This window comes from Osmia bicornis, chromosome 6 (genome assembly GCF_907164935.1).
Source record: "Osmia bicornis bicornis chromosome 6, iOsmBic2.1, whole genome shotgun sequence".
NCBI classification, from domain to species: Eukaryota; Metazoa; Arthropoda; class Insecta; order Hymenoptera; family Megachilidae; genus Osmia; species Osmia bicornis.
The window spans coordinates 513827-541738 of record NC_060221.1 but is presented as its reverse complement, the minus strand read 5'-3'; the positions used below and the strand labels follow the sequence as shown (position 1 = coordinate 541738).

The 27912-nt window shown below is 36.4% G+C and overlaps 3 protein-coding genes across 5 annotated transcripts in view; 2 read left to right on the top strand and 1 right to left on the bottom strand.

The window, feature by feature from the left end:
- The window catches only part of LOC114879625 (26S proteasome non-ATPase regulatory subunit 1), a 42313-nt gene extending 16839 nt beyond the window's left edge, over positions 1-25474 (top strand). The window contains exons 11-14 of the mRNA XM_029194699.2: positions 23574-23908; positions 24170-24525; positions 24714-25068; positions 25136-25474. Coding sequence (XP_029050532.1) covers positions 23574-23908; positions 24170-24525; positions 24714-25068; positions 25136-25206 — 1117 coding nt within the window. The 3' untranslated portion in view covers positions 25207-25474. The remainder of the gene's footprint in view (positions 1-23573; positions 23909-24169; positions 24526-24713; positions 25069-25135) is intronic.
- LOC114879626 overlaps positions 9435-27912 on the bottom strand; it is a 43121-nt gene continuing 24643 nt past the window's right edge. The window contains exons 3-6 of the mRNA XM_029194700.2: positions 23073-23289; positions 18563-18905; positions 12576-13093; positions 9435-12088 (exon numbers count right to left, since the gene is read on the bottom strand). Of these exons, the coding sequence (XP_029050533.1) occupies positions 11592-12088; positions 12576-13093; positions 18563-18905; positions 23073-23289 (1575 nt within the window). The 3' untranslated portion in view covers positions 9435-11591. The remainder of the gene's footprint in view (positions 12089-12575; positions 13094-18562; positions 18906-23072; positions 23290-27912) is intronic.
- LOC114879627 (pickpocket protein 28-like) overlaps positions 25567-27912 on the top strand; it is a 38463-nt gene continuing 36117 nt past the window's right edge. The window contains exon 1 of one of the 3 annotated variants that reach the window (XM_029194703.2): positions 25567-26592. The gene's annotated coding sequence lies outside the window, so the exon portion shown is untranslated. Of the gene's footprint in view, positions 26593-26757; positions 26831-27912 lie in introns of those variants that run through there. The other 2 variants (XM_029194701.2, XM_046286057.1) reach the window with 2 other exon arrangements.

Below are 27912 nucleotides of genomic sequence, written 5' to 3'. Positions count from 1 at the left end.
TTTTTTTTTTTTTTTGTTACTATTACTACAGACGTACGCACGCATCTCGGAAGTGAAAGTAGGTCAGCGCGTTTCTTGGAATTTCGTTCATTCTTAACGTCGCGTCGCGTGGATTTCTTGAACGGGAGCTAGGCTGCTTCAAGCTTTATTCAATCGCTTGTATCTTGCGAATGGATTGAGATATTCTTTCACAACAAAGTGCATTATTTAGTGTATGCTTTCTATTATTTATTAAGCGTATTTAAATTAATTTTGTTTATTTATAATCTGACGAAAGTTTAACAATCTGTGGATTGAACCAAATTTTTTTTCCTAATCATGCACAATAAATATGCTTTATTAAACTTGATAAAGCACATACTATTTTGTTACTTATAAAAGTTTATACAGAGGAACTATTCAACGAAGTAGGATACATAAATCTTGAACGCTTAGGTTTATGATGCAGTTACTTCCTGCATAATGAATGAGTTTCATTAAATTTAATCGTTTCTATATTACTGTTCAGTAATTGAAGAAATTGATATAAACAGGGTATAATTAATTGTTTAATGAATAATGAACTTCCTCCTTATATTTTGCACTTCTCTTTTTACAGTACCGCAAGTGGATTCAAATTTTTCTCTTATAAAAGTTATTTTCCAACAAGTTGCTTTCCCTAAATATTATCTTTTTTTCTATTTTGTTTTAAAACCTAACAATCGCTAAAATATTTTCGTAGAATTATAAAATGAAGATGCAATTAAAGTCAAAGTCAGTCTAACATGTGCAAAAGCCAAATGCTGTGGAACTAAGATCATTAAGTTCATTATAAATTTCGTATCTCGTTGAGCACGTATTGTTCCGCACAGGTTTCTTGAATTATTCAAGCAAGTTTCTAGATGTATATTTCCATCTTCTCTCTCCTTAAACACTATACAAACACGCATAATCTTTAACCAGTAATCTTGTTCATTGCCAAAAGTTTCTTCCCGAAGTACAGCTTAACTAATACCAAGCTGTTCGTGTCACTATCTCCTATGGCAACCTGATAAATTATTGCAATTCCCGGGTTTCGTGTTACAACCTCGAACAGCTTTGTGTGGTTTCCGCAAACAAGCTGGTTGTGTTGTGCAACACAGTTTATCCGGGATATAGGTAAGCTCACAGTTTGATGAGCATCCCAATGGTCTGTTTCTTTTCCTCTTTGTTGATTCTCTAGAACAGTAGATGTACCTTCCTAAATGCATCACTTAAAAAGAAGAAAGAAAAGAAAATTGAGAGAATGTTAACACGTTTGTTACCTCAATGAAAATTACACACGGGTTGTAAGGGAAAAAATGGCTAAAAACAGAAAGAAATTTTTTTTAATAACATTGATATACGCGCACAATTTACATATTTTCCATCTCTGTAAACAATTTAAAAAAATAACAATAACCCAGTGCCATATGATTAACGAATCGTTCTACATAAATGTGTTCGTTAAATGTACACATACGTGGGTCGAACTGTGTAGCAGTGATTTATTTTCAATTCAATTGGCAATCAATCGTCCGTGATTTATCGAATAAAATCGGCAGACCAACGCGTCCTCGTTGTGAAATTGAAAACGCGCTCTTTTTTTTCACCGTACCACCTATCCATGGCAAAGTGCTTCGCTTTAATTTACGCAATCCAGCTCAATTTGCCAGGCACACGTGAACACCTGTAATAAGATTCACGTCGTTATTGGAGAAGATAGATAGCGTGGCCAACGAACGTTCATCTCGAAAATAACGTTGATGCGCCAATTAGTTTCCTGAATGCTGTTCTCTTACCATCATGCCACTTAGTTATTAGTAATACTGCTAATATCGGTATTAATAGCATAAATACTAATATTAATAACACCGAAGTAACGTTGATATTAATAACATTAATAACGCGTCGTACTGAAATCGCTGAAATCACAGTCGGTGTCCGTGTTGAACGTGTTAAAAATATTATTTCATTTTGCATGTTTCGCAAATTTTCCATATTCTGACATTTCACGTATTTTTACGTGAAATACATGGTTTTGCATAAACATTGACGCTCTGGTAATGATAAAAATAATGGGGATAAAATGAAAGATAAACAGTTTCACATGACTCGATGATGTAGAATATAGAAGCATCGCTGAATAGCAGAAGAGAATCATAATTTTATTCGTTGAAACACCGTGACCAATGTGTATTTCATCGTATTAATTGTCGTAACAGATTGAAAGTATGGTGCTTTGAAAATTCAATGAACAATGGTTCCATTACCGACTACGTGGTTTATTAATGTCCGACCATCGATGGTACCTGGCACGTTTGTTATTGAATCAATATTCCGATTAATTCACCCTATGACTTATCGACATTTTCGGAAAATACGATACATTTCGTGTTTAAATGGATTCGCAATTACTTCGAGTTATAACATGCAAGTCGTTGAAGAATGAACTCAGAATTGCAGTACGTTCGTGACAAGTGTCGATCGATGTGTGTTTGGAGTTGAAACACTCGGCGATGCTGTGCTATTCTTCAACGAAACTGCAGATGCGTTCGACCAGATGCGTCAACATCCGCGTGGGTGTTTCGAAACCAACAAGCCCTTGGACGTGATTCGAATTCAACTGTCATAGTTCTGTTTCTGACTGAAATACATCTGAAGGTTCGTTCACGAATGTTCTTTCATACATTATCTGTGAAAGCTTTGATATTAGAAAACATCTTCGTCTAATCCTGATATCCTTGCTTCATACTGAATCACTGAACGCACTCTTGTCACGAGTGCATTTGGCAGTGACTCGAATTTAGGCTGGACTCATCCTCGTCCATCTCTGATGGTACTCGAGTCTCTGATTGACGCGTAGACACGTAATAACGCGGACAACCCTTCCTTCGTTGAACCACAAACAACCCTTCCGTTGTCGAGACGTATCGAATACCTTGTTTCTCGAGTAACGCACAGAATTCTTGCTTCTTTATCTCGTTTGTCTCTAACCTTGGGAAGCATATTTGAGCGATACAGTTTATCCACATAATGGTCCCCTGTTCTCGTTTCTGCTATTTTGACGATATCTTTTCCATGAATTTTTCGAATTCCATGCTGGTCCGGAAAGTCTCTTCCTATTTTTCATTGAAATGAACGAAAATAAAACGAAAATAAAGGTAGACACATTAAAAGTCTTTTATCTCCACGATGCAAAACCTTGTCCTGTTTAAAAATTCAGGAGCTTCGCAAATGTTAGGAAAAAGAGGTTTAAAAGGTTTTGCCTTATAAGAAATTTTCACAAAATAGTATATTTTATCGCATAATTTAAGTCTTCTATTTGTCTCGTGAATTTCACAGGAATTTATTTTTCCTTTCATCGATTACCAATTTTCTCCAACAAACGCTTTCTCGTTGCCACTTTCTGAGAACGGAAAAAACAAGCAAGTGTATCTTTCTTCGTTCCCTAGTTTCACTGATAGAAAAAAAGGATCGATGAGATTTGATAAAAAAACGTGACTATTTTGAGAATCACAGAGGACAAGAAAAATTTTTCAAGTTTTTACATTTAAAACGAAGTTACCAATGGGATTACGTGGAATATCTTGGATTCTGAATGAAAAACAGATGGAAAGTGTGAAATAAATTTTGCGGTTTCGTTTTCGAGAAAATTAAATTTAAATATTTGCAGTCTATTCTTGTGTTTGAGTATGCTTCGCTAGGAATATTGTTAGCGATTTCCATTTCTCTTCGGGTTTCTGCTGATAAGAAATGATAATACGATGTTAATTATCGATAATACATTCTTTAATAATTTTCTATTCTTTTACCATAAATTGGAGAATTTTAATTATTGAAAGTATCAATAATTTTCTTAACGATACTTCACAAATTAAAATTACACCCCAATTAACATTTCCAGGGTGTAGATGTTTTTCAAATTTATTCTACGATATTTCCATAATATCGATTTCAATCGTTCCTTTTCGCCAAATACGAGAAAGTTTACATATATCGTAAACTTAGTTTTCTCGAAAATGGAGCTCGAAACAAAGAAATTTTTCAGCCGGAGTCAGCTCGTTATCGGTTATGCTGTTCGTTCCGAATACGTGATCTCGATTGTCAAAGCGTTAAGATACAAGAACAACGCAGGCGAGTTTAGCGAGCGAATCGCAATGCCGGGAATGGAATGCCGCCAGCGGAATTTCATCGATCGTTGTCGGCTTTTGTGCGCGGATAGGGGCTGAATGTCGGACAAAAACGCACTCCGGATGAAAGTAATGGGGTGGAAGGTTGCGCGAACACCGTGGAAGATATTTTTCAAGGTTCCTGTCGGACTGACGATAAACCGTGATATGTACTCGAAAAATTGAATAAACGATAAATACACACATCGAACCATCGAACAAGTTTATTCCAATATTCTTCGAATATAAATTGCGAATGAAACCAAGTTCATTCGAAACATATAACTTTGCAGTGAAATATGTTCTATTCCCGTAATTTACAGGAAAGTTAATGTAACTCTGTTGCATTAACAGCTATCTTAATTGTAGAGTGTAATCAAAGTACCCAGCTGAGAATTAACCTAGTGAGATTTTAGCAGGGATTCCCTTCAAGATTCATTGCTTTCTCGACTCCTCTGAGAGCAATTTTGGTCGTCGTCTAGTCAGAACAGACCAAGCTACCGTGGAATTGTCATAATTAGTAATTCTGAGCAATTAGCTCGTTACCTTATCTGTGGTTCGATGGAAAGATAGCAATTTTCATGGCATCAGCTGGTCAGATCTCTGGTCCAAAAATTATTTCGGAGAATCTGTAATGGATAAGGACTTGGTCATCAGGATAAATGGAACACTTGTTGATTTTTTGACGAGAACAATTTTCTTGTAGACCAGGTGGAGCCTGTTCTTGCGATGAGTAATCATCGATCAGGATTTCGAGTCTCTGATGAATAGTATGCTATCTTTTTTGGGAGCTTATGGGTTTTGGACATGAGGGATTAGAATGTGCTATTGTTTCAATGTGTCAATCAAATTCATTTTTAATTTATTTATAAAAATAGCAATGAAAAACTTAAGAATCGAATGAAAAGTGTAACGTAATTTTTGCCAGATCTGATAAAGCTTTGATTAAAGTATTTTGTAATTAAGTGAAAATTTTCATCAAGTTCGCGAGGATACAAAAATACATAACGAAAAGTGAGAGAGAATCGAGAAGATGATGACACAATTAGTTGACGGTAACTTCTGAGAAAACGAAGTTAACGGGGCCAAAGGAAATTAAATTCCAGCTACATCCCTTTGCGCCCTGGGGACACCCTGTTGCATCTAGTGAATAGTATTTTTTACTCTGCTTCGAAACTTCTGCAAGTTTGTACAATTTATTGAGCATAAAATTTCAAATTTCTTCAACGTTTAAAAACATTTTTGGAAATATTCAACTATTTCTTCTAATTATTATTTTGCGACACGCGTAAAATATTATTTTGATCTATTTTTTTATTAGGTACATAGTGTATACGATTTCACGAAGCTTAAATCCGTTTATAATTTTGTTTCGATGCGAAAGAGATACCAGAGCGAATGGATTCGTGAAAATCTTGGCAAAAGGACGATGAAGGTAGTCGGAGAATCGTTTTTCCTACGATTCTCCGGTCCTTTTGGTCGGTTTTGTGGCACACGGGAGCTCATATCACGCCTGGAGAGTATTTTCGCGCACCAAGGGTTAATTAACGTCACGTCGAACATAGGTAGAAGCCCCTTCTTCAAGCCCTGATCCCACCCCCTCGCGTTCCTCGTGGCAACCCCTACTGAAATCCCGGGAAACCGTTATTTATGGCTGCTTTCTTCGATTTGTTTCGAGCAGTTCGCTGTTTGCGGAACACTCTCAGACTTTATTTCTGTTTTTTACTTATCCCCTTTTGCTTGTCTCCTTTCACACTCGCTTCTTCTCTTATTGCTAGATTCTTTATTAAGGACGTGACATCTGATTTCACCTCTTTTTGTAAAAAAAATAATTAAAAAATTTAATAATTAATCAAACGAATTAATCGAGCAAAATTTAAATTACATCCAAAGTAACTTAACCTTCGTTGCGTTGGTGAAAGTAAAAAAGTTTCTGTGTAAAGGACAGTATTTTACTAATCTTCGAAGCCACACGCTCGATGCACAAATCGCTTGATCTTCGTCCGTTATTTCGATGATGAAGGCAAGATTGGTTACCGTGAAAAATCGTGAAACGACGAATATTTCCGTGACAGAGCCGCTGATGAATCCCGATACGTTGCTAACCGCGGACAGACATATTTCTCCCGGGGTGAGTGCGTTTTTCCATCCATCTATTCGCTGTTCACAAAGCGACCACAGGACGAATACCGTATTCAAAAGAGAACTGCTCAATGTTTCTTTGTTTCTTCTCTTCTTTTTCTATCTATGCTGGTACACTAACAATAGGCAGCCTTTGAAGTTTTCATCCCCTATGTTCATTTCTTCGTGTTTACGCGAGGTTGCTCTTCGTATTCGGATGGAATTGACGATTTAAGGGGGAAGGGTGATTGATAAAATAACCACCTTTGTTCTTAATTCAAAAATTTCAAAAACTGTCGTTTGAAAAATCATTTGGAGGGCTAATATACATATAAAAAGAAAAGGATATTTACATAAACACGCTTCTACGATTAACGTAATAGATTCGCATGACATAAAGGTTTCTCTGTTACGCAAAAGCCTTCATTTCGTAGGCCTATCCCCTAATTTCGAGGAATTACCGGAAACGAGCGGTAGCCCCTTTTGATAACCAAGAGTTAAGCTTACGTTCGACCGATCTACCCTTCTTCACTTGTATTTACCCACGAGTAATGGAATAAAAGAGGGTAATGATGTGAATGTCGTTATCAATCAACTTGTTTATAAACCATTTTGTTCTATGAAAAAAAAACTAACTACCTAAAATTACACTGGTGAGCTGGCAATTTTGTTATTACCCACATTTACATGTTTCTAAAGAATATTTTTCAATTTCTAACCTGTTAAACAGTTAATTATTTACAAGGTTATCAATCATAATTAAAGAAATCTAGAGCTGCCTTCATGAAGAAGTTATCTTATTGTTAGAAGTTTGATCATTTCAGTGGATTATCTTGTTCTTGAAACTTCTTTAAAGTAGGATCATTAGTTACTCAAATTCATTTATTATTTCGGCTTAATTTACGATAGTGCAGCTTAATCATGTTTCGTGACAGTTTGGAACCGAATGAGTCTGAAGCTTTCGTTCACATATACCTAATTTTCATTTATCATTTTTTTCTCGTTAGTGCAGTTGTTAATTGATTAATAAATTAGGAATTTTTTTTTTTCATAAAAAATTCCGATTATTAACGGGTTAACGCACCGGCGGAAGCGGATCGTTTGTACGAAATTTCCAGGTTAACAAGTGCCTTGAGGACCTTTCAGCGATAGTGTATACACATAATGGAAAATAGCGTATTCATAGCTGAACGCTCGTGAACTAGTTAATGTGATTAAATTATTACGTTCCTCTTCCGAGATTCTACTTCAAAGGAACCCAAATTCGCTATTCAGAGATGCGATTATCGCATTACCTTGTTTGATTGATTGAACAGTACGCGCAACTTGATTTCACGATATTACCTCCACAAAATTTCCTTGTTAGAAGCGTTAATAAAAATACAAATAGCTCAATCCATTCGTGATTCTATTAAAGCACCCCAATCTAAATACTATTTTGATGTTAAAGAATTATTATTATCTTTTTTAATAAATCATTTATTTGCAGTGTAAAAAATTTAATTTCGGAAAATTTATAAAATTAAATAGAAATTTAAGTTCTCTTGAAAATTTTTCTCAATTTTTACTTGTACTTTTTTTTTTACAAAATATAGTAGACAAAGAAATTTGATAGTGTTCCAACTTTTGACCGTTAATTGAACATTTCGAATCAAGCTAAATAATTGAAAGTAAAGAAAGAACGTTTAAATGTTATTCTTGAATTTTCCTGGAAACCAGTCGGAGTTTCCTTTGCGATGCGATTAAATGTAAAACTCTTGTAGCGTACTTTCAGCGAAACCTTTGACAGGAAACGTCGACAAAGAAATATTTTACGATAATGGTATCTTTATCAAATATCACGTTGTAATAATGTCGTCGTTACAACGGTATTGCAATAAAAAAATGTAAGTGCTTGTATTTTGATAAGACACTTGAAACTCTGTATTTTCTTACAACTTTTCTCAATTTTAAAGAGTTTAAAAGAATTTTTCAGACTTTTCATTAATTTATTTTAAAATGTATGGTGAAGCATGTTTTAAGATAACTAAATCTATCAAAATGACAAATTTGAAATTTTCTAAATTGACTCTTTCAGTAAAAATTATTGATTGTTCACTTTTGTGTAAACGTTTTTTTATCGATCAGCTTGCAATCTGTTATTTTCCTCTCTTTCCTTTTTATTTTACCCTTAACACGGATATTTCTCGGTTCGCGGTTCAAGAAAAGCTCTCGTTCATCCTGTTTCTTCCTTCCTTCATTTCTCTTCTCAAATCTCTTCCGTTTCGATTTTTTATATTTTTCTTAGATCCTTCTTGAAAATCGTTTATCTTCTTCGTTGAATTCTCTGTACTGTCATTTCTCTAATACTTCTTGACTTTTCAATTTTTTTCTTCCATTTTTATTTATATCTAATCATATTTTCATGTTTCTCTCTGCCTTGACTTTATTTTTCATTTTCGTGCTCGTAATTTTTTACCCTTCTCCTTATACATTTCATTAACATTTTAACCATAACAAATTTATTATTTTTGTAATATTTTTGTTACGTGCCAGAAACCAGTTTCCCGTAAATAAATAAATAAAATAAAAGTATTTAGTTCGTTCTATCGAACATTCTTTCAAGTATTTCACAACATTTTTTAGAATTTTTTAACTAAAATGTGTTTTTTCCATTAAATTTGTACGTCAACCAGTTGAATCTTTTTCACTGTTCTATTTTTCTTCTTATTTTGCTCTTTTTGAGCCTTGAATAATATATCGGATAACCTTTTGCGTGTTCAATTTTCTCTCTTTGTTTTTTGGTTCTCTTGAAGGGGATCAGGTCGAAAGTTGAACTGGCAACCGGCTGAAAAATCAATTTTAATGCTGGGTTACGTTGCTTTTGTTGTTTATTCATGCTGTCAGATCGTTAATCGTTCTATTCACACGTTGTTACCACGGTGATTAATTTTTATCGGTCGACGGGCTTGTCCAACAAATTCTTGCTACACAGAAACGCGATTGCCAGTTATCTGTTTGTTCATTTTGTTTCAATTTGTTTATTGGTATTATTGTTTCCAAAATTTGACAAGCTTTTCTTTCGATACAATAGTAAATTAACACGATTCAAGGGGAAATAACTGAAACATTAAATATTGTAAAGAAATGATTAATGATTGTCGTAATGGTTTGTATTGATTATATACAACTTAATCCAAATGTACCCTCTTACAAGCACTACTATTTTTCTACTTGATCAGCTCATTTTCCTTTTTTTCTCTATCTCAAATTTCAATTTTCATACTCATCTTCTTTATTGCAATCATTTGAGCGCGATATAATTGAAGCAATACAGAAGATTCTTCATATACGTTATAATCAACAGTATGTCTAGTCTAGCATTTTTAAATTGACTGAAAAATAGAAAAGGTCGATTGAAATTTTTTTCAAAAATTTACGCGGTTGATTGAATTTTTTAAGTCCAAATGCTTTTTGTCTAACTCTAATTTGCAGGAGAATAATTATAGTATCTTTTTACAGTTTTTCAATATATTCTTATTATTCGTATTCAGGGTAAGGTGAAATTTTGCAAATCTAAATTTAGAAGGATTCGAAAAGTCAGACAAAAAATCTTTGGACTTTTCTACGCATAATTAACCAAAAAAGTATCTGTACACCTCGTTAAAGATTATTTAACATTATTATTTTAACTGATAATTTGTAATAATCACATTTTTAATGACTGCTAATTAAACATTGTTCCAAGCTGGTCATATTTTCAAACAATTATTATTTTTGTACTTCAACAGAATGTACCGAGACTTTTCTGACGATTTATACAAAGGTTAAACAAAATAAGAGAAATGCTCGTTAAAGATAAACGTTCCTCTAATTAACACGTTGAATACCAGTAAAAATAACCATAAAAATGTACAACTTCGTGTTATACCTTTTTAACTTACATTTTTTCTCTTTATTATATTATTTGAGAAAATTAATTCTCTTACTGATACAGCCTTAATGATTTCTAACACAATTTTACACAATAATCCCTGTTAGGCAATTAAAGCATTATAGCGAAGATCAATTGAAAATCACCGAATATTTCGATTACTCTGTTTAACCCATGTATATCCGGCGGAATGGAACGTACTATTTTTTGAATCGGCAGAGGAACGCGTTTGACCCGAGCAAACATAGCAAATTCGACCTCTCGAAACGAACGAGGCGATAACAATTCACGAAGCATCGTTAATTATCTAGTAACTGGCGTTTATGGCCACCATTAGGGGGCGGATTTGTCCCTTCAGTGTTTCGTCACCACCGATTTAACAATTCTCGCTTGTTCTACTCGTTAAAAGTTCGAGGGGGCACCGTTTATCAACGACGATTCACGAACAAATTATAGCGATTCTACGCTCTAAAGGATTAATTTGTCGACGAAATTTCGAGAGATCCTTGACGGAGGCAAACGTCTCCCGTCGCCTTCTTCAATTTCACGACGCGAAACTGATAGCTTCTCGTTTAGAAGATGTACCTGTATCTTCGCGATATCGACGATTTTTCAACTTCCTCCAATTACAGTTTCGTCGTTGACGAAATTCGAGTGAACTTAAGTTAACGTTAAGGAAGCTCCGGCTTCTTCTGTCGTTTTCTTTCCTAGTTGAAATAATTTCTCCTTCCACTTCTCGAAAGCTTTTCAAAGCTCCTTTACGAAACGAGACACGGTTCGCTTGAATTCTTCCATCGAATTCGATTTCCATCTATTAGGTGTTAGGAAAAGTTTCTTTTTTATTATCTTATAAATACATCATTTCATCTTCGATAGATGTACTCTGTTCTTCTTCTATTCGAATATGCTAAAAAGATTGTACGATAAAATGCATTTGATACAATCTTAGCAAGGGGTTATTCAAGAGGATGTAAGCCAATTTGTTTATTTTTTTGCTCACAATATTGGATCATTCTATTTATTTACACAAGTCAATAAAGCAGTCACTATACCATGCATACATTTTTAATTGATTGCTTGAAAATTAGTATCTGTAATGAAATTGACGGCTAAGTATCAAATAAAACGATTCTCTAACACCTAATAAAATCACGCGGTTCTTAATTTAAAAATCGCTCTGCTTCGAGCTAGGCTCGCAAAGCTTCTATTGGAAGATGAAATGTTTATCGTCTAGAAGCACCATTCGTTAAATGTTCGTTCGTTCTTTCAAACGAATCTCCTGTACACTTTCGAACTTCTTCAAGAAATGTTCGAAGTTTCAAATTCATCACCTTGGATAGACTTTAAACCTTGGTGACAGCGATCCCCGGCCTGCCGGGGTCGAAGGCCTACCTTGACGGTCTCCAGTTTTGATTCCTGTATCTGCAGAGCAACACCTTCTTGAACGCCTGTCGGAAGACCTTGTTGAAGATGGTGTAGAAGATCGGGTTCACCATCGAGCTGGCGTAGCCTAACCAGGTGGCTAGATCGAAGATCTTACGATCGATTCGTCTTTCGCATTCGGGACACACGGCTGGGATAAGGTTCAGGACGAAGAACGGTGCCCAGAGGATCACGAACGTGAAGAACACCACACCGAGGACTTTCGTCGCCTTCTGTTCCAACCTGATGATCCTTCCGTGACGCGAACTGTTCCGCGAGATCACGCTGCTCGTTCTCGAGTGATGACTACGAATCTGACCCGAGTGTCTGTGTAAACACGGCGACGAAGAGTTGCTGCTTTGTTTCGAGCTGCTACTAGCTGCCCCGTTGTGGGCTCGCATCGTCGCTGCTCGTCTGATCGGAGGAACGGCCCTCGAAGAGAGCAGAGAGGTTCTAGTATTACCTGGAAAAAAGAGAATCGATATTTTATTGACTCTTTGGAAATGAAATTTTAGAGCTTAATGTGTGTGCTTTTGTAGCTAAAGTAGTTGCAACCAGAATGGGAAATTTCAAAGGTTTGTCATTATCATCGTTTTAGTTGCTTTGAGATAATTGGTCCATAGGTTTCTGGTTTTGTGGTTTCGTTGGTTCGTTGGTTCGTTGGTTCGTTGGTTCGTTGTTTGTCCTGCACCGCCGGTCATTTGCAATAATTGCGAGTTAATTAATTGACGATGATAATTAGAGAGGGTATTGAAATTTTGATGAAAATCTATCGTCTACCTCCCTGTTTCCTGTGTCATTTCAAACATCCTTTGTTATTTATTAAAGTAAGGTTGAAATCTTCCTCGAGAAATCCTTCGATCTAGCCTTATCCATAAAAATCGTTCAAATCTGTTCGTACAATATCTATGCTTAGCCTGAAATCCAAAATTATTCATGATACTACCCACCTAAGCTGGATCCTCTTCTTCCTCCTCTCCACGTGACAACCGAATTCAGCTCGTAACTTCTGCTGGCCTCGATTCTTCCGGTGTTATTCCTTCCCAAAAGTCCTGCCTCGAGGTTCTTCCCGGAGATCGGCTTCATGGTGTCACTGGAGACGATCACGATCTCGCTGGAGGGTTGAGCCGGCGGCCTCTTTGATGATTCGCCGAAATAAGGACACGTGCAGGGCGGTGGCAACGCGATGCCTTCGCTTTCCTGTTTCTCGATCGATTTCCTTTGAACGTTGTTCTCGTTCGACGAGTCCTTCCTCGAGACGGATGATCGACCAAATGGTTGCTCGTGGAAGCTGAACGATCTCTTTCTCGGCGTCTTCGGTGAACCGGATTCGGCTCGTTCCAGATGAGCCTCGTTGAAGGTCGATGCTCTTCGACGATGCTTCCAAGGTGTCGGGGAACTCAGATCTTCTTGCATCGAGAGGCTGGTCCTCGAACCGGAAGCGCTACTCGCACCGCTTTCCGCGCTTCTGCAATTTTATCAAATTTTATTGGTTCACTTTCAAAGATTCGAAATTGAAATATAGTCCTCCGAGGCGGAATTTATAATTATTATCATTACAATATCCTCGATTTAATTTAATGATATAGGATTGAAATATCTGAAGAATTCGTTTGATCTAATGTCTCTTAGAACGTCACATCCATGTTTATTCATAATTTTATAAAAAGAGAAGCTATGCATTTTTGATGAAGAGAAATTTAAATTTGCATCGAAATGACGCCACGTATATTCGTTGAAACCCGGGTGTTTATTTAGGTCATTGTTTCTTAACGGTTTGTAAGCTTCCTTTTTTTTGTTAAAATATTACCACTAGGTGACTGCTACCATCTCAAAGTAATTAATTTCATTTCCTATAAATCAAATTCGTTATTTCTTGACTCTTCATTTTTAACATAGCAAAATTGACAATAATTCACACGAAACTTTATCATGGAAAAGCTTCGGAAACGTAGAAAATTTTTTAGCTTGCATCCCTCATTTTCCCATTTTTGCCCATCCCCGTCTCCATGAAACGTAATGGTCTCGGGGGGAAAAAAGGGACGAACACTGGTTGCTATAAAGTCAGACACGTATGAAACGCAGCTGTGCCGCGGCCACTTTTGACGCGTTCTATCCATTATTGAGGATCAGCCCAGCCATTATTGCTTCTCAGAGATTTCTGGCTGCGAGTTACGTATAGTTGCTCGTGGGAAAACTCATCGATAGAGCTTGCGATGAGGCTAGCTTTTATGAGAAGGAACAAAATGAAATTGTAAAGAAAGATAGCTTTTCCACGCGTTCATAGTAATTTTTTAGTGTACCTAGTAATATTATAATGGACACGTAAAAATCACCATGGGGTAAATTATGTTTTTTAATGCACTGGTCGATGCACCTCTCATTCCCTTATTATGAATTTACAAGATAATGTGATTTTAGTATTTAGAATAAACAGTGATAAAAAATAAAAAATGCATCGATTAGTGCATTAAAAAAAAAAATTAAAAATTCATCAAACAAGTTTCTTCACTGAAATATTAAAGTATTTGTTCTTTAAACCGACTAAAGTTTTGAACAATGCTTCGGTATCGGCCTTTTTTTTTTTCAAATTCATTGTTGAATACTTTTTAACAATACCTCGGGCGGAAGTGATCGACGATTCCCGATGGAACAAACGAACAAGCCTCTCGTCGAAACGAGAAAACGTTTCTGTAGCGGTACGTCCAGGCCGTGTTTCGATTTTTCCAGCAGCACTCAAAGCACCTTCAATCAGTCGAATCGGTTTCGTGAACGAGAAGCCCTTGGTCAACGTGCACTCGGCCAACAATTGGCTCTGGTAATAATTTCCTATTCGTCCGTTTCGGCTTTCAATTTCGAAAGTATTCAACGGTATTCTATTCGTCGAGCCGTTCACCCTGAAATTTACAGACTCGAGTGCTCTAGTTTCGATACTTATCTATCTTTACCGTTTCCTCTGCTCTCTGTATACAGATTGTTTTTCCCCTTTGATGAAAATTGACAATTTCCCGAGCTTGAAGGATTCAAAACTTCAAAGCATTCTGATATTTCAAAAAAAAAATGAGGATAATTGTATAATTCTTATAAGTTTATTAACAACAGAAAAGAAATTGGGAAATTTTAATTTGAAAATTATTTTCAATTAATTTTGCTGTTATAGTTCTTTTTACAATTGCTCATTGAACACGGTGTAAAGCCATGAGCATTACTCTCATAACACTCTGTACAAGGTTTCTAGTTTCGGAAGTGGCTCGTACTTAGGCTGCTTGCACTCAAAGTGCAAAACTGGAACGGTTCGTTCGCCAGTGGTCGCACTTAAGTAAACTGCTCTTCCTGTCTGAAACTCTCTAATAAAAGGAATGCACTTAGCAAGCTTGAACGCGTTTCCACAAAGGTTTCGTAGCACCTTTCGACCAGTAGATCGTCACTTTGACGCTCTTTCAAGGCCTCGGCTTTGGTAGAATTCCAACTTGACTCGCTTGATAATTGTCCTGAAAAACGGTTACTGCTTTTTCCGCCGTTCCAGAATGCTTTCTTGCCTCTTCGCTTTCTTTCTCTCGTTTTCTCCTCGACATAATGATTTAATTAACGCGTCGGAAGGCCGCTCTTTCACATCCTCGCCTTTTTATTCCCCCTTCGTGTTACATAATAAAATCGAAAAGTCTGTCGCCTAATCGTGTTTAAAAAATAATTATACTGAAATTTTTAACTTTCAACAAGAAAAAAGAACCATGATTTTGCACTTTCCGTGCATCTCGTTTAAATAATGAAACTATGTACTGTAACACTTTGACACTTGTGAGTTGTTCGTCTGAAATTCAATTTCTCCATCGCTTTCGCATCACTTTAGCAGGGGGGATCATTCCGCCTCTGGTGGTAGAACAATTTTCAACCCATCTTGTTTTATTATTGCTAGAACGTCGAAAGAGGGAAGTAAGTTCCCATGAGGCTTCGCACAATCCAACAACCCTGTCAACTCGATCCTCGTTTTAGGAAATTAGAATTAGAAGATTGAAAAATTGAAATTTAATTTAAATTTTGGCAGTTGAAATCCATTCGATTTAATTGGAGAGTTATATTCAGAAATAACTATCAAAAAGTTTCCGTGAAAAAGTTTGTGCTTTGCATCGAAAGCTCTGAAAATCTCGAGTGTGTTTACGAGAAGCTTTTACTTGATTCGTAGGCAGTTCGCTGAAATTAGAGGCGTAAACTTGGAAGTAAGCAAGCTTCTTAGGATTAATTAAAGCTGTTTTTCTGCGTAACTTTTCAAGAGCATTTCTTAGTCGAACCTTGTCTGGGTGAAACGTCTACTTGAATTTTTAATTAGAAATTTGGTTAATTAGGAATCGATGAAAAGTATGTTATTCATAAGCCATGAATTGATTGATCTATGAAACACTTATATAGTTACTTTTACGTCATAAAATCATGAGAAACTCCACTGATGTGTGCAACGTCTTAGTACATAATAATTGTTGTTTCAAGATGGCTCTAATCCCTGTTTGTTAGTTACTAAGCCCAGCATATTTCAACAACTTAATGCTGGGTATTAAGGAACTGTTTCGTGGTTCATAGTTCGTGGAAAGACGCTTAACATTTGCATATTACAGACACTTGAGGGAGTGCGAACTTCCGATATTATTGGAAGATGCCCCAGCTCCACAGTGAACCCAGATGCGGTTACACCGGCATGCAGCAATGTCTCAATATGGAGCAGTTGCCATCCTTGATCAATAGTTCCTAGAGGTTGACATAATTGAACTATCTATACTGCATAGACGCATCATTTTTTTTTTTTTCTATTAACTATTCTCAAAATTCATCCACTATGGGAATTTCAAATTTTATTTGTATCTCTATTCTAACTCAATTTCCCTGATCGTTTATTATTCCTTTCAAATGTCTGTTCCGTCTGTAGACGTGGTTAAATTTCCCTGTCGACTCTTTTTCGCTCTTGATCCAAAGAAAAGTCAACTGAATTTCTCATTCGGTTCGTTGTCAGAGCCGCGTGCAGCCACGTCGAACAGTAACGAATAGCCAATCTCCGTGGCGAGAATAACGTCCCATCTCCACCACGAATCCTCAGCTTCTCGTGTAAATCAGGAGATGACACGATGGCCGAGATATTGAATAAAAGTAGTCGAGTTTCAAGGGAAAACGACGTTTGGAACTGGCGATAGGAGAAATGTTTCAGTCGTAGGGGACATGAATAATTTTAGATTAGAATTTTTACGAATACCTTGGAATACCTTAGAATACTACGAAATTTACAAGTCTCCTGTGATGCAATTATTTCGTTTAGATTAGATTAGATTAGATTAGAATTTAGAATTTATATTTGGAGATAAAAGATCTTCTATATTCTCTTGCGATATTTAAACCCAACAGAGATGCAAAGTTTCAGAATTAGTTAATCGCTTCAACACGTTCTCCCCGTTGATAAATCGATAGTCTGACGTTGTAATTTCGTGGAGGAACGTGGCTCCTAAATGCCGTAACCGAATGCATCACGTAAACTCGACATGACATTTTAGACAAGCTCATAGTTGCGAATACAAAACGTTTTCACGTCTCTGGTGTGCGTTACTCTTGGCTTCGTGTTCCCGTCAATTCGATCCAGTATGTAATTCGAAACAGCAATTTCATTGCAATCTCTCTTATGAAGCAACACGAGAGAAAGCTGCGAGAAAATTTGAACAATTTTTCTTGACGAACGAAACGCGACACGGGTCCGCGTGTTTGAAAAGTTAGATTCAGCTTTCGTAGTCCTTTAACTTTGTCAAGCCGTGAATTTTCGTTATAAATGGGATCGTTTCCGGTGTCCACGTGTCTAGTTTCTAGTGATAAATCGAACATGTCCAGTGACTTCACTTCTGTCTCGTTATTTCGGTAAAATTCTTTTTTTCTACGTTTAGTTTTTAACGAAAATCTGGATAATATCGAGATTGCATGAAATTTTGTGCAGCTTGCACAAAATAGAGATATCTTATTAGAAATTTAACGAGACCAAAAGTCGATTTGGATCATATCGTGGATCAGTTCCCGATACGATGTCGAGTCACGTCAGTTTGAAGAACAGCACGAACGAAGAAACGCGACGCCGAGTGGAAAATATTCCTCGACTAGTCGTAAATCTACCGTGTTTCAGGAATTCTCTGATGGAACTTGCACAATCGCGTGCGTAGATGGTTTCGAACACGAAAGCGAGAAACTTCATCTAATTCGAATATATTTCAAATTACATAAATTTTCAAATAATTATATTAACAGCCATTGAAGCCATCTAATACTAATTTCATGTTTACGACACAGATATTTTATTATCTTCCGTGTGGTTACAGTCTCTGTAACGAGACGGGTATTTCTCAGGCGAATTGACAAGCGATTTTCGATCTCGGTTAAGTTTCTCAGAAGACAACTTCCGTTTGCCGCTTTACTTCCGACTCGAGTCGCTTACGCGCGTTCCAGCTGAAATTGGAACGACGTTGTCCCTCGGGATCTTTCATGGCGAAATACCATGGGAGACGTGTTCCATTTCGATGCCCGATCGGCGAATGAAAAGTGTTCTTATTTCGTGAATCGTTTGAAAAGGAGAATCGGAAATCTACTGGTTAGATAAAACATAAGTTCCTTTGGGAACGCTAGAAAGAAAATCAGGTTTTTCGAATAGTGTTATGCTTAGAATACTCTTCATTTCTTTTATTATTTCTTTTCTTTTTTAATGTTGCTATATAACCCTTTATCTTATTGTTAGTGATCAGTTGTCCAAGGGTTAAACAAAGAAATTCAGTGTACCGCAAAGCAGAGTGATCAACATCCGATATCAGTTTCACAAGCAACTACCCTTTCGAAATGGTCATCCGAGTAGCGGGTTCAGCTCGTTAGTCGAAACTTGTAGCTCAAAAGCGTCCAATTACCACGCAATCACAACCCTTACCCGTGTCGAAAACTGCATCGATGCAACTGATGCTGATGATGATGTTGGTGATGCTGTACCGAATGTTGGGGAGTTGATCTCGGTGTGCCAGTTGGCGTAGGGCTTCCGGGACTGGCGATACCCTCCAGCCCTCTGGAAAGTTTCAACATTTCGGCACCAAAAGCGTGAAGAGCGGACATGGCCGAGGGTGGTGGTTCGCTTTCCGGCAGCCAAAGTTCGTGGGTGTCTAACGTGGTCAGCTCGGTGTCTGTCGAGGTGCCTGAGGTGTGTTGAGGGGTGCCACCACTTCCGGCTGAACTTTTGCTCAGCAGAAATCGCTTCCAGGTACCTCGTCTGTCCAGCCCTGAGGATAGATTTTCCAATTTTAATTTTCCTCTGTAAATTCATCGATCCAAAAATTAATTGAATGTTGCTGGTAAATTTTAGGAAATTAACCCTTTCCCTAAGATTTTTTTTTACATTTAATTCTCCAATTCAATTCGTGGTATTTCAATTATTGGTTCTACTTTCAGTAAATGAAAATATCAAAATATGGATTTAAAATATCAGTAGAGAAAACTGAACCATCAGGAATATAAATCTCTGTTTCCACAGCATGGACAGAAAACGAATCGCGTGTTGTTTTATTCAAAAAGACGATCAAATACACATTTTTCGACTGATTGTTTTACGAGCTTTCAGATAGCAAAATGATAAAAGCTCGAGCGAATCAGCAAACTATCGTTAAATCTCTCGTAATTTTGATCGACAAACAAAATAGATTCCATTTCGATCGATGATAAAAATGAAAGCTTTGTCGAATAATTTGAATTATGATTGCGATTAATTACTGATAAATTTCAAACATTGGGAATAAAGGAATTTTCGTTGATTCGCAATTACTATAGAATTTTCATGTAATTTTGTTTGATACCTCGTTTAATCCTTCATCAATGACGTTACAGCGTTTCAATGAAACGAGGATTTCATTTTTACACTTCAGCTTGAACGCTTCTGTTATCGAATATTCATTAAGTATTGTACGTGACACATGCAATAGATCGTTCAATTTGTCAGTAATTAAATTTAATTGTTTACGCGTTCGTTATTAATTGCGTGAATACGGGATATGCAGATTGATACCGAAATACGATTAATAATCGTATGTTTTAATTATTCGTTCTAAATGGTTGTCGTTATTCATTTCAAAGCATCATATTCTCGAGGATATCAAATTAACGATAAGCTTAAGATTCCATCGAGTTCCGAATTTTTTTTTATGAAATTCAGGTGATAAAACAATTTTATGCCTCTCGGGATTCCTGTTTCTTTTTTATTTTTTGTTTAACGGGTGCTTTGGCACGTGTTCGCGAAACACGGGCGATCAATTTGCAAGTGAAATTGGCCGATGCAAATCTTCAAGTCGAAAGAGGCGTCGTTTCTCGCCCCAATTTGCTGCTACTTCGACTCGCGGAAGTTTGCGAGCTGTGCAATTTGTTACTTCCACGATTTTCGCGAACAATGCGAGGAATTTCGACTCTGTTTTCCAGCTGATTTTTTATTTAATTACGTGTTAGAAAAATAATTTTTGAAGAAGCGGTGTAAAATTTAGAAAATGAGAATAATATGATTGTGGCTCTCTCCATGGTCTGCCATTGGAGGGTTAATTCAGTCTACCATCAACAAATTTTTCTTTATTCCTCGAAGAAAAATGCTGCGTTAAAATAAATAAAATACGGAAAATCTGAGCAGGTTAATCAGATATGTATAAATAAAGAATCGAGGTGGAGCATCCAGCATTTACGAGACTTGATAAATTTCAGGGCTGAAGTGGCGATAATTAGCCGAACGGTCTCGATGGTCGATTTTTCTTATCGTGACCTTCCTGTTCCACTTTTCCACCGATGGAAAAGCCTCACTATAAGGTTTCAAGCTTGGCAGGAAAGGGATCAATTTCTTTTATCGAGGAGCTTGCACGCCTACACACCGTTGCCAACAAAGAAGTCGGCCAAACCAATCTATCGAATTCTTAATCGCAATCTCCGCCGAATTGGGCCGAGACAAAGCTTTCGAAACGTTGCCGGATTACGTCGAAAATTTTCTGTAATACTCTTTCTTACCAGCTTTCCGACCGAGAAATACCGACCTGTTCGCGTTTATCACCTGCACTACCTCTCCCAAGTCTTCCGACACTTGTCGTATTTCAACAGGGATTTACACTTTTTCGGTAAAACGAATCGATTCTTTTTCTTGAATAATTTGAAAATTTCAACTTCAACAAATATCCTACCGTGGATTGACAATCGAAATTCGAGAAATCGTTCAAAATACAAGCGATTAAGGTTTAATCAAATTCTTTTTTGCTATTTTTGCTATTTTTACTATTCGAAATTTTGAATTAATTTTGAATTTTATCTTGTTTAGAATTATACTTAATTATTGTTTTAGTGCACGTTCCTAGAACGAAACAGCACAGTTTCGCTTTGTTAATTTCAAACTCATGTGACATGCATTCGAAGATGAAAACAATGCAGGAGGACAACTTTGATGTTTCGTTATTTCGCTGAAACGCAACGGAGCTCCTTGTTCGCCGGAAATAATTCCGCACAGATGAATAAAGGAAGCGGAAACGATACGTTATGTTGGAGATATGAGATAATATTCAGCTTTCAACGAGTATCATGCTTCGTAGACAACAGATAATATGTTTGCAGATAATTGGGAAGTTTTTGACAGGTTTAAATTGTTTTCCACGTTTCTCATGAAAGAATTGCATTTTCTGTTTGTCTTTTTTCTTTTTCTCTCTTTTTAGTTTGCGTTCCAGTTAGCATATTGTTCCGTATGCTTTTTCATTGTTTGTTTCGAGCATGTTTTCCCTTCTATCTTTCAACATAGCAACGTAACGCTGGTTACGTCTCTAATGTTAGCTTTTTTCTTTTTTCTTCTTCAAAATATCTTCATTTTTTTGACTAAAAATGTGATGAAAATAAGAAAGGACTCGGTTTTTGGGTATCAAGTTTGTTTGAGAAATTTGTGCACCTGTGTAAAATTATATTCCTTAAATTTCTTTCGATGAAACATATTTTTAAACAATTCTACAATTTTAGGAAAAATAGAATCCTTGAAATTTTAATAATTATTCTTTTCAGTTTTTGTTTATTATTGATCGAACCTATCCACGTAATGTGTTAATTTTCTCGTGTCGGATTTAATTAACAACCGAACTGTGGAACGTGAACATCGACTACTCATTTTTCTTCACGATCCTGCAATTAATCTTCATGAGGTTTCTTAGCCGTGTTATATACAACAGAAAATGACTCAACAATCCTCCACGAGATATACGAAAGAAAAAGCCTTGACAGAAGTAATTCTTGATGAGAAATTGTGACAAATTACAGTACAGTTGGTCTCAATGGAAGAGCATTACTGGATTTACTGCTCATCCAGTGATAACTTGGTAACCAGTAAATTAAATTATGTCGATCGAACACTCTTTGAGGGAATAACTTTGAAAAGATATTTCCGAGTTTCTACTAATTTATCAGCTACCTAAAATTTCACTTGTTTTATATACCTTGTCAAACACTAATTAGAATTCAATAATCCGAGGAAGGGTTAATATTAAATTTCGTTAGATTTATTTTGGGTTAAAAAGAAAAAAAAAATATATATATATATATATATATACAAATTAAAAGGCAATAAAACAGTTAAAGAAACTGTTTTTTCTAAAACGTATACAATACAAAACTTGTTACATCACTTAACTCCTTCCCCCAATTAAGCAAAAGTTACAATCTCAGTTCCGTGACTCAGCCATTTCTTCCCAGTAAATCAATTCGTCGACTTAATTTAAAAGTCAACGACTCGAAGAAGCACGAAGACCTTTTACAAATAACGGCTGAATCGGGAGCAACAGAAAGCTTCGGTAAAAACTTTTGTTTTACCCTTGGAACGAGGTATCGAAAGTTTTCTCTAGTTGTTGCTTCAATTTCTCGCTTTGTCCTCGAAACAAATAATTCCCAGAAACCTTGGCTCGCGTTGTTGCTAACTTATTTACCATAAGCACAGAGAAGACTCTTGCAAGCCCGTTGTTGCGCCCAATGAAGTATCGGAAAGTTGTTTTCTTCGATCTCGGAAAATCGTGCCTCGCATAAACTTTTTTGCATATACATACATAGAAACGTTACGGCGTTTCGTTTCCATTGTTGGAAGTTTACTCTTAGACAGCTGTTCTGTTATTTCAATTGAAAAATCAACCCGCTTCATGAATTATTATTTATTTTTCATAAATATACTTGGACATCATTTTTATTTTATTATATTTTTATTATATTTCATAAGTAAAAAAAATTTCTATCAATGTGATTAATGGATTCCTATGGAAATTCAATCACCGCCCACGTATGGATGATGTGGCATTGAACGTGTTAGGGAAGGTAAGATCTAAGAATTGATTAGAAAATGGAGGTAGTCGGATGATAAAGTGGTAGATGTAACAGGTCAGTGTACCTGATAATACACTAACCTCCCGAAGGTGGGCCCTGGGGGCCACCCAGCCATCCAGAGGACCAACCTGCAGTACCTCCGATATTCTGTCGTTGCTCTGCCAGTAATCTGACCGTTAACGCGTATGTAAGCAGCATCACGCCCAGTGGTATGTAAAAGCAGATTATGCTGCCGATCAGCTTGTAAAGAGGGTCCGGTATTTGGCAGGCACCATCTATCAACACTGAATCTTCTTCCTGCAACATCAGCAAACACAATTATGCACTTTGGCGCCGTTGTTTACCTTTGGATTTGTTCATTTTGATTGATTGCGAATGGATTTGAGGGGACATCTTCGTTGCGGAGTAGTTGAATAATTGTTATAATTATAGTTTTATTTACTGGTTCACGTTGTATAATACGTGATTATCAATTTTCCAACCTAACAGATTCCTCGAAATTCGTCGTCTCACTCGCAAAAGTTTTAATGAAATAATAAGAAATTGTAGTGTATAATTGCAACGTTTCTTGAACGTTACAGAACACCAGAACAGTGTCCCAGCGTGGTTTCCTTGCTGGCAGAAAGTTACAACCCGCACGTGAGGTACGGGGCAGCGATGGCTTTGGGAATCGCGTGTGCAGGCACAGGATTAAAGGAAGCTATAGCCCTGTTGGATCCAATGACAAACGACCCGGTGAACTTTGTTCGTCAAGGTGCTTTGATCGCGTCCGCGATGATCCTAATTCAGCAGACAGAGGCGACATGTACCAGAGTTAAAGACTTCAGGGCGTTGTACGCCAAAGTCGTGGTAGACAAGCACGAAGACGTAATGGCAAAGTTTGGTGCCATTCTGGCGCAAGGCATCATCGACGCTGGTGAGTTACTCGAGGGACCTCGTTAACCGATCCATTTAGGGAATTCGCTAACCTTCTTTGATATTCCTCTAATTCTCAAATTTCAAATTTTAATTGTTTTCTTCCAACGATTTTTGGTACCTCCTAAGGTAGTAGTACCAAGAATGGAGAGATTACTGTATTGTGTGTTAAAATAAAAATGTACTATTATTACAGCAGTGTACAGAGTAAACACTGAAAGGGATGATCCAGGTGTCTACATAAGAGTGATTACTGTTTCAGGTGGTCGTAACGTGACGGTGTCCCTTCAATCGAGAACAGGTCACACCAATATGCTGGCAGTGGTTGGTGCACTGGTGTTCACCCAGTACTGGTACTGGTTCCCATTAGCCCATTGCTTGGCTCTAGCCTTCACCCCGACCTGTCTAATCGCTCTGAACGCTCAGCTGAAAATGCCAAAGCTCGAATTTCGCTCGAATGCGAGACCGAGTGTCTACGCTTATCCTGCGCCATTGGAGGAGAAGAAACGCGAGGAAAGGGAGAAAATCACGACAGCTATTCTCAGCATTGCTGCGAGGGCGCGTAGACGCGAATCCGAGAGGCGTGCCCGTGATTCCCACGAGGAAAAAATGGAAGTGGTTAGTATAAAAAACAAAATAAAAAAATTAAATTCACACCTCTGCAGTAGAAGATACGTTAATTTTTATTTCATTCTATATTTTCAGTATAATTTTCAAAATATGTTACATTTTCACAACTACATTTCAGTCTTACGGTGAAACGAACAATGTTTCCAGCTAGCATCCTTTTTCATTTTTAATCGCAGGATCCACCAGAAACGAAGGAGACTGTCGAGGTGAAGGAAGCATTGCCAAAAGAGAAAGAAGAAAAGAAAAAGGAGAAAGAAGAAAAAGAGACGAAAGAAGTGAAAGAGACAAAAGAGAAGGTCGAGAAAAAGGGCAAGGACGAAACTGAGAAAGGAGAAAAAGAGAAAAAGGAAGCTGAACCTAATTTCGAGATCCTTCAAAATCCTGCTCGCGTTTTACGGCAACAATTGAAGGTAATACAATTAGTGGAGGGTGGTCATTATGTTCCTGTGAAAGACATTCAGATTGGTGGTATCGTCATGATGAAACACGTACAATCAGATACTGAAGAGGAGCTCGTGGAACCTGTGGCCGGTAAGTCCATATTTTTTCAGAAAAATTCACTTTTATTAAAAATTCAATTTAATTTAATTTAATTCAGCTTTCGGCTCCAAACCCGACGAGGAGAAAGAAGCGGAACCTCCAGAGCCATTCGAGTACAACGAGGATTAAATCCGTGTATCACAAAACAAATTCCTCTCTGTCTGTGACGCAAGTTATATTTGATTTCGTATACACACACATAGTTCCATAGAGAAAAGAAGAAATAATTGTCGACGTTTCCTTTTTGATAAAAACGCGCCGTCCTGCAACATTATTTTCTTTCTTTTTTTATTTTCATATAACATTAAACCCGGCCTCGAACTATCACTCCTCATCATGAAACTCGGCTGCTCCGTTATTTAGAATTTTAATAAATATATGATTTGCTTTGATCATATGAATTCGTGTTATTTACTGAAATCCTGATATCTCTTCGAATCATTTCTACGAAGTGATACAAATTTATTAGTTCGATTCATAATTTCTGGAATAAAATGTTTATTCGTCTTTTTTTATACAATTGATAAATAATGAAAACAAGGATGCGGGTAATTTGAGTTATTAGATAATAATTTTTCAGATTTTATTATAAGAATCTTAAGATAATGCAAAATATTAAACATTGTGTATAATACTTTCAGAGTATCTTATTCAATAAAATTTCTTACAGAAACCCAGTCCATTATAATAAATTTTACATAAATAAAATTATAGAATAGGTCACACAGAAGATGTCTGTAGCATTTACAACCCTCGCTGTTAATCTTTCTTTTTTTGAATCTGTCATTTTTCATGTAGTAAATAAAATACCGGAGTATAATTCTTCATCGACGAGCACGTGTCGTGTCGTAAAACGATTGACAGATGATGCCCCAGGATTCGTAGCTTCCATCCATAATGATCAGTCTGGGCTTCAACGAAACGATCGTATTAGCTGTCGTTCGAGTTCGTGACTTGGCGTTAAGTCAAAACATCGGCTGTTTACCGAGAAAAAGCCCTATATATTGGTCGATCGAGATGGAAGAGTGCGCTTCATTGTCAGTCAATGATGACGAGACGGCCGTCGAACGAACGCGAAAACGAGCTCTATTAACGGCACCGTGAAGCCTCGTTTATTGACATCGCGCAATTTGCCTTGAAAATTCGTTAAATAGAGTGGTTAAATTGACAGGGATGGCCTGGCAGGAAATTTTAATGGAATTTTATGGAGTTACTGTTTCATGGCAATGTGTAATTTCATGTTAATGTCAAATTATTGTATAATCTATTACTAGAGATAACACTAAATAACTATTTATTTGTAAAAATAGAAACGAATTATTGTAATGAAATCGTACAAAATTATTCGTAAAAAAATAGATGATAAATCGTCGTGTGATATTTAATAAACAGAAGTATACTCGAGCCTCTTTGAACACAAGAACAACTCTGACCTCGTTCGGTTGATTTGAACGGCGCGGCGTATACGACGCGCTCAGTCTACGGAGCGCCACCGTCGCGAGAACACGTGTTTTGGTGCGTGGATAAGTATTTACTTTAATACGCAATTTATCGTTCCACAACGTGTTGTACCGCGTTCAAGAATCCTTTATTCGAGTACCAAATACATTTAAAATCTGAATCGCGTTTTGTAATATTCTCCCAGTGATTATGATCTATAAAAAATGTGATGATAGTGAATACAAGACTGCACGCGAGCAGACGCCATATTGGCAAATCTTCGCGGGCTTTCCTGTGCTTGGTGTTCAATAACGTGAGTCATTAATTTTGTATCATAAATATATCAAATCTTATTTATTGTTGCGTAATTGAACAATAAATAAAAATATCGCAGTTTCATATTGTTTAAGTATATCAAATATTTTTTCTAATTATACATACAATGGTTTCATAAATTTTACTCAAATCTACTATGAAAATTATGAAAAAGTAATTCTTTTTGAAGTGAAATATTTGAAGGTTAAAACGCAGGAGTGTAGTTTCCCGTAACTATAGGATGCTTTTTAATATACGTATTATATTTCATCGTCGCTGGTGATTCATATTGTTCGGTTCGTGTTTTAATGTCAACCGAGTTAATTGGAAACTCGTAGCAAGTTGAGCTAGCTTGGCCAACGGGTCGCGTTTACATATTTTAACGAGTTTAATGAGTACACGCGTGGAATTGGAATTAATAGAGCGAAACAGGGCAACTTTTCTTGTCGGTGAAAATTTCAGATGTTTACGGGGTTAAGTAAACGGTAAATAAATTTGTACAGCTAACCGATATAGCAGAATTTTTCGATGTAGCTTCTATGAAATATTTATTCGAACATTAACCAAAATTTTCAAAATAATTTAGTCAAAGTTTAGTAAAAATAAAATTAGGTAAATTTTTACTAACGCGCTTGATCTTTCATTATCGTAATATTAATGATTTTGAAAAATTTAAGAGGATTATGATTTATCTGTTATCATAAATATTCTGATTAGTTTGGATGACGTCAGTAATTAGTCTTCTTCGCGATACATCAACATACTAATTGGTTGAAATATTTGATTAAGAATGACCAACCCTGTTTAATGGATCACTCTCAAATATTTTTCTTTAACAAGATAATGTACACAGATACTTCACGTGTTAATATTAATTATTCCATTCTTAAATTACTCTGAATTTTAAAAGCAGAAAATTTAAAAATTATAATTTTACAATTTATGTAGTAATTATTTTTTCAAAGTTGCATTAATATTTAGAAAAATTATTCGAATTATTCTTCTTCATAGAGAACTTACGTTGAAAATATTGGACATCTTCAGATTTAGATGTTTAGTCGGCAAGGATGCTTGAAAATT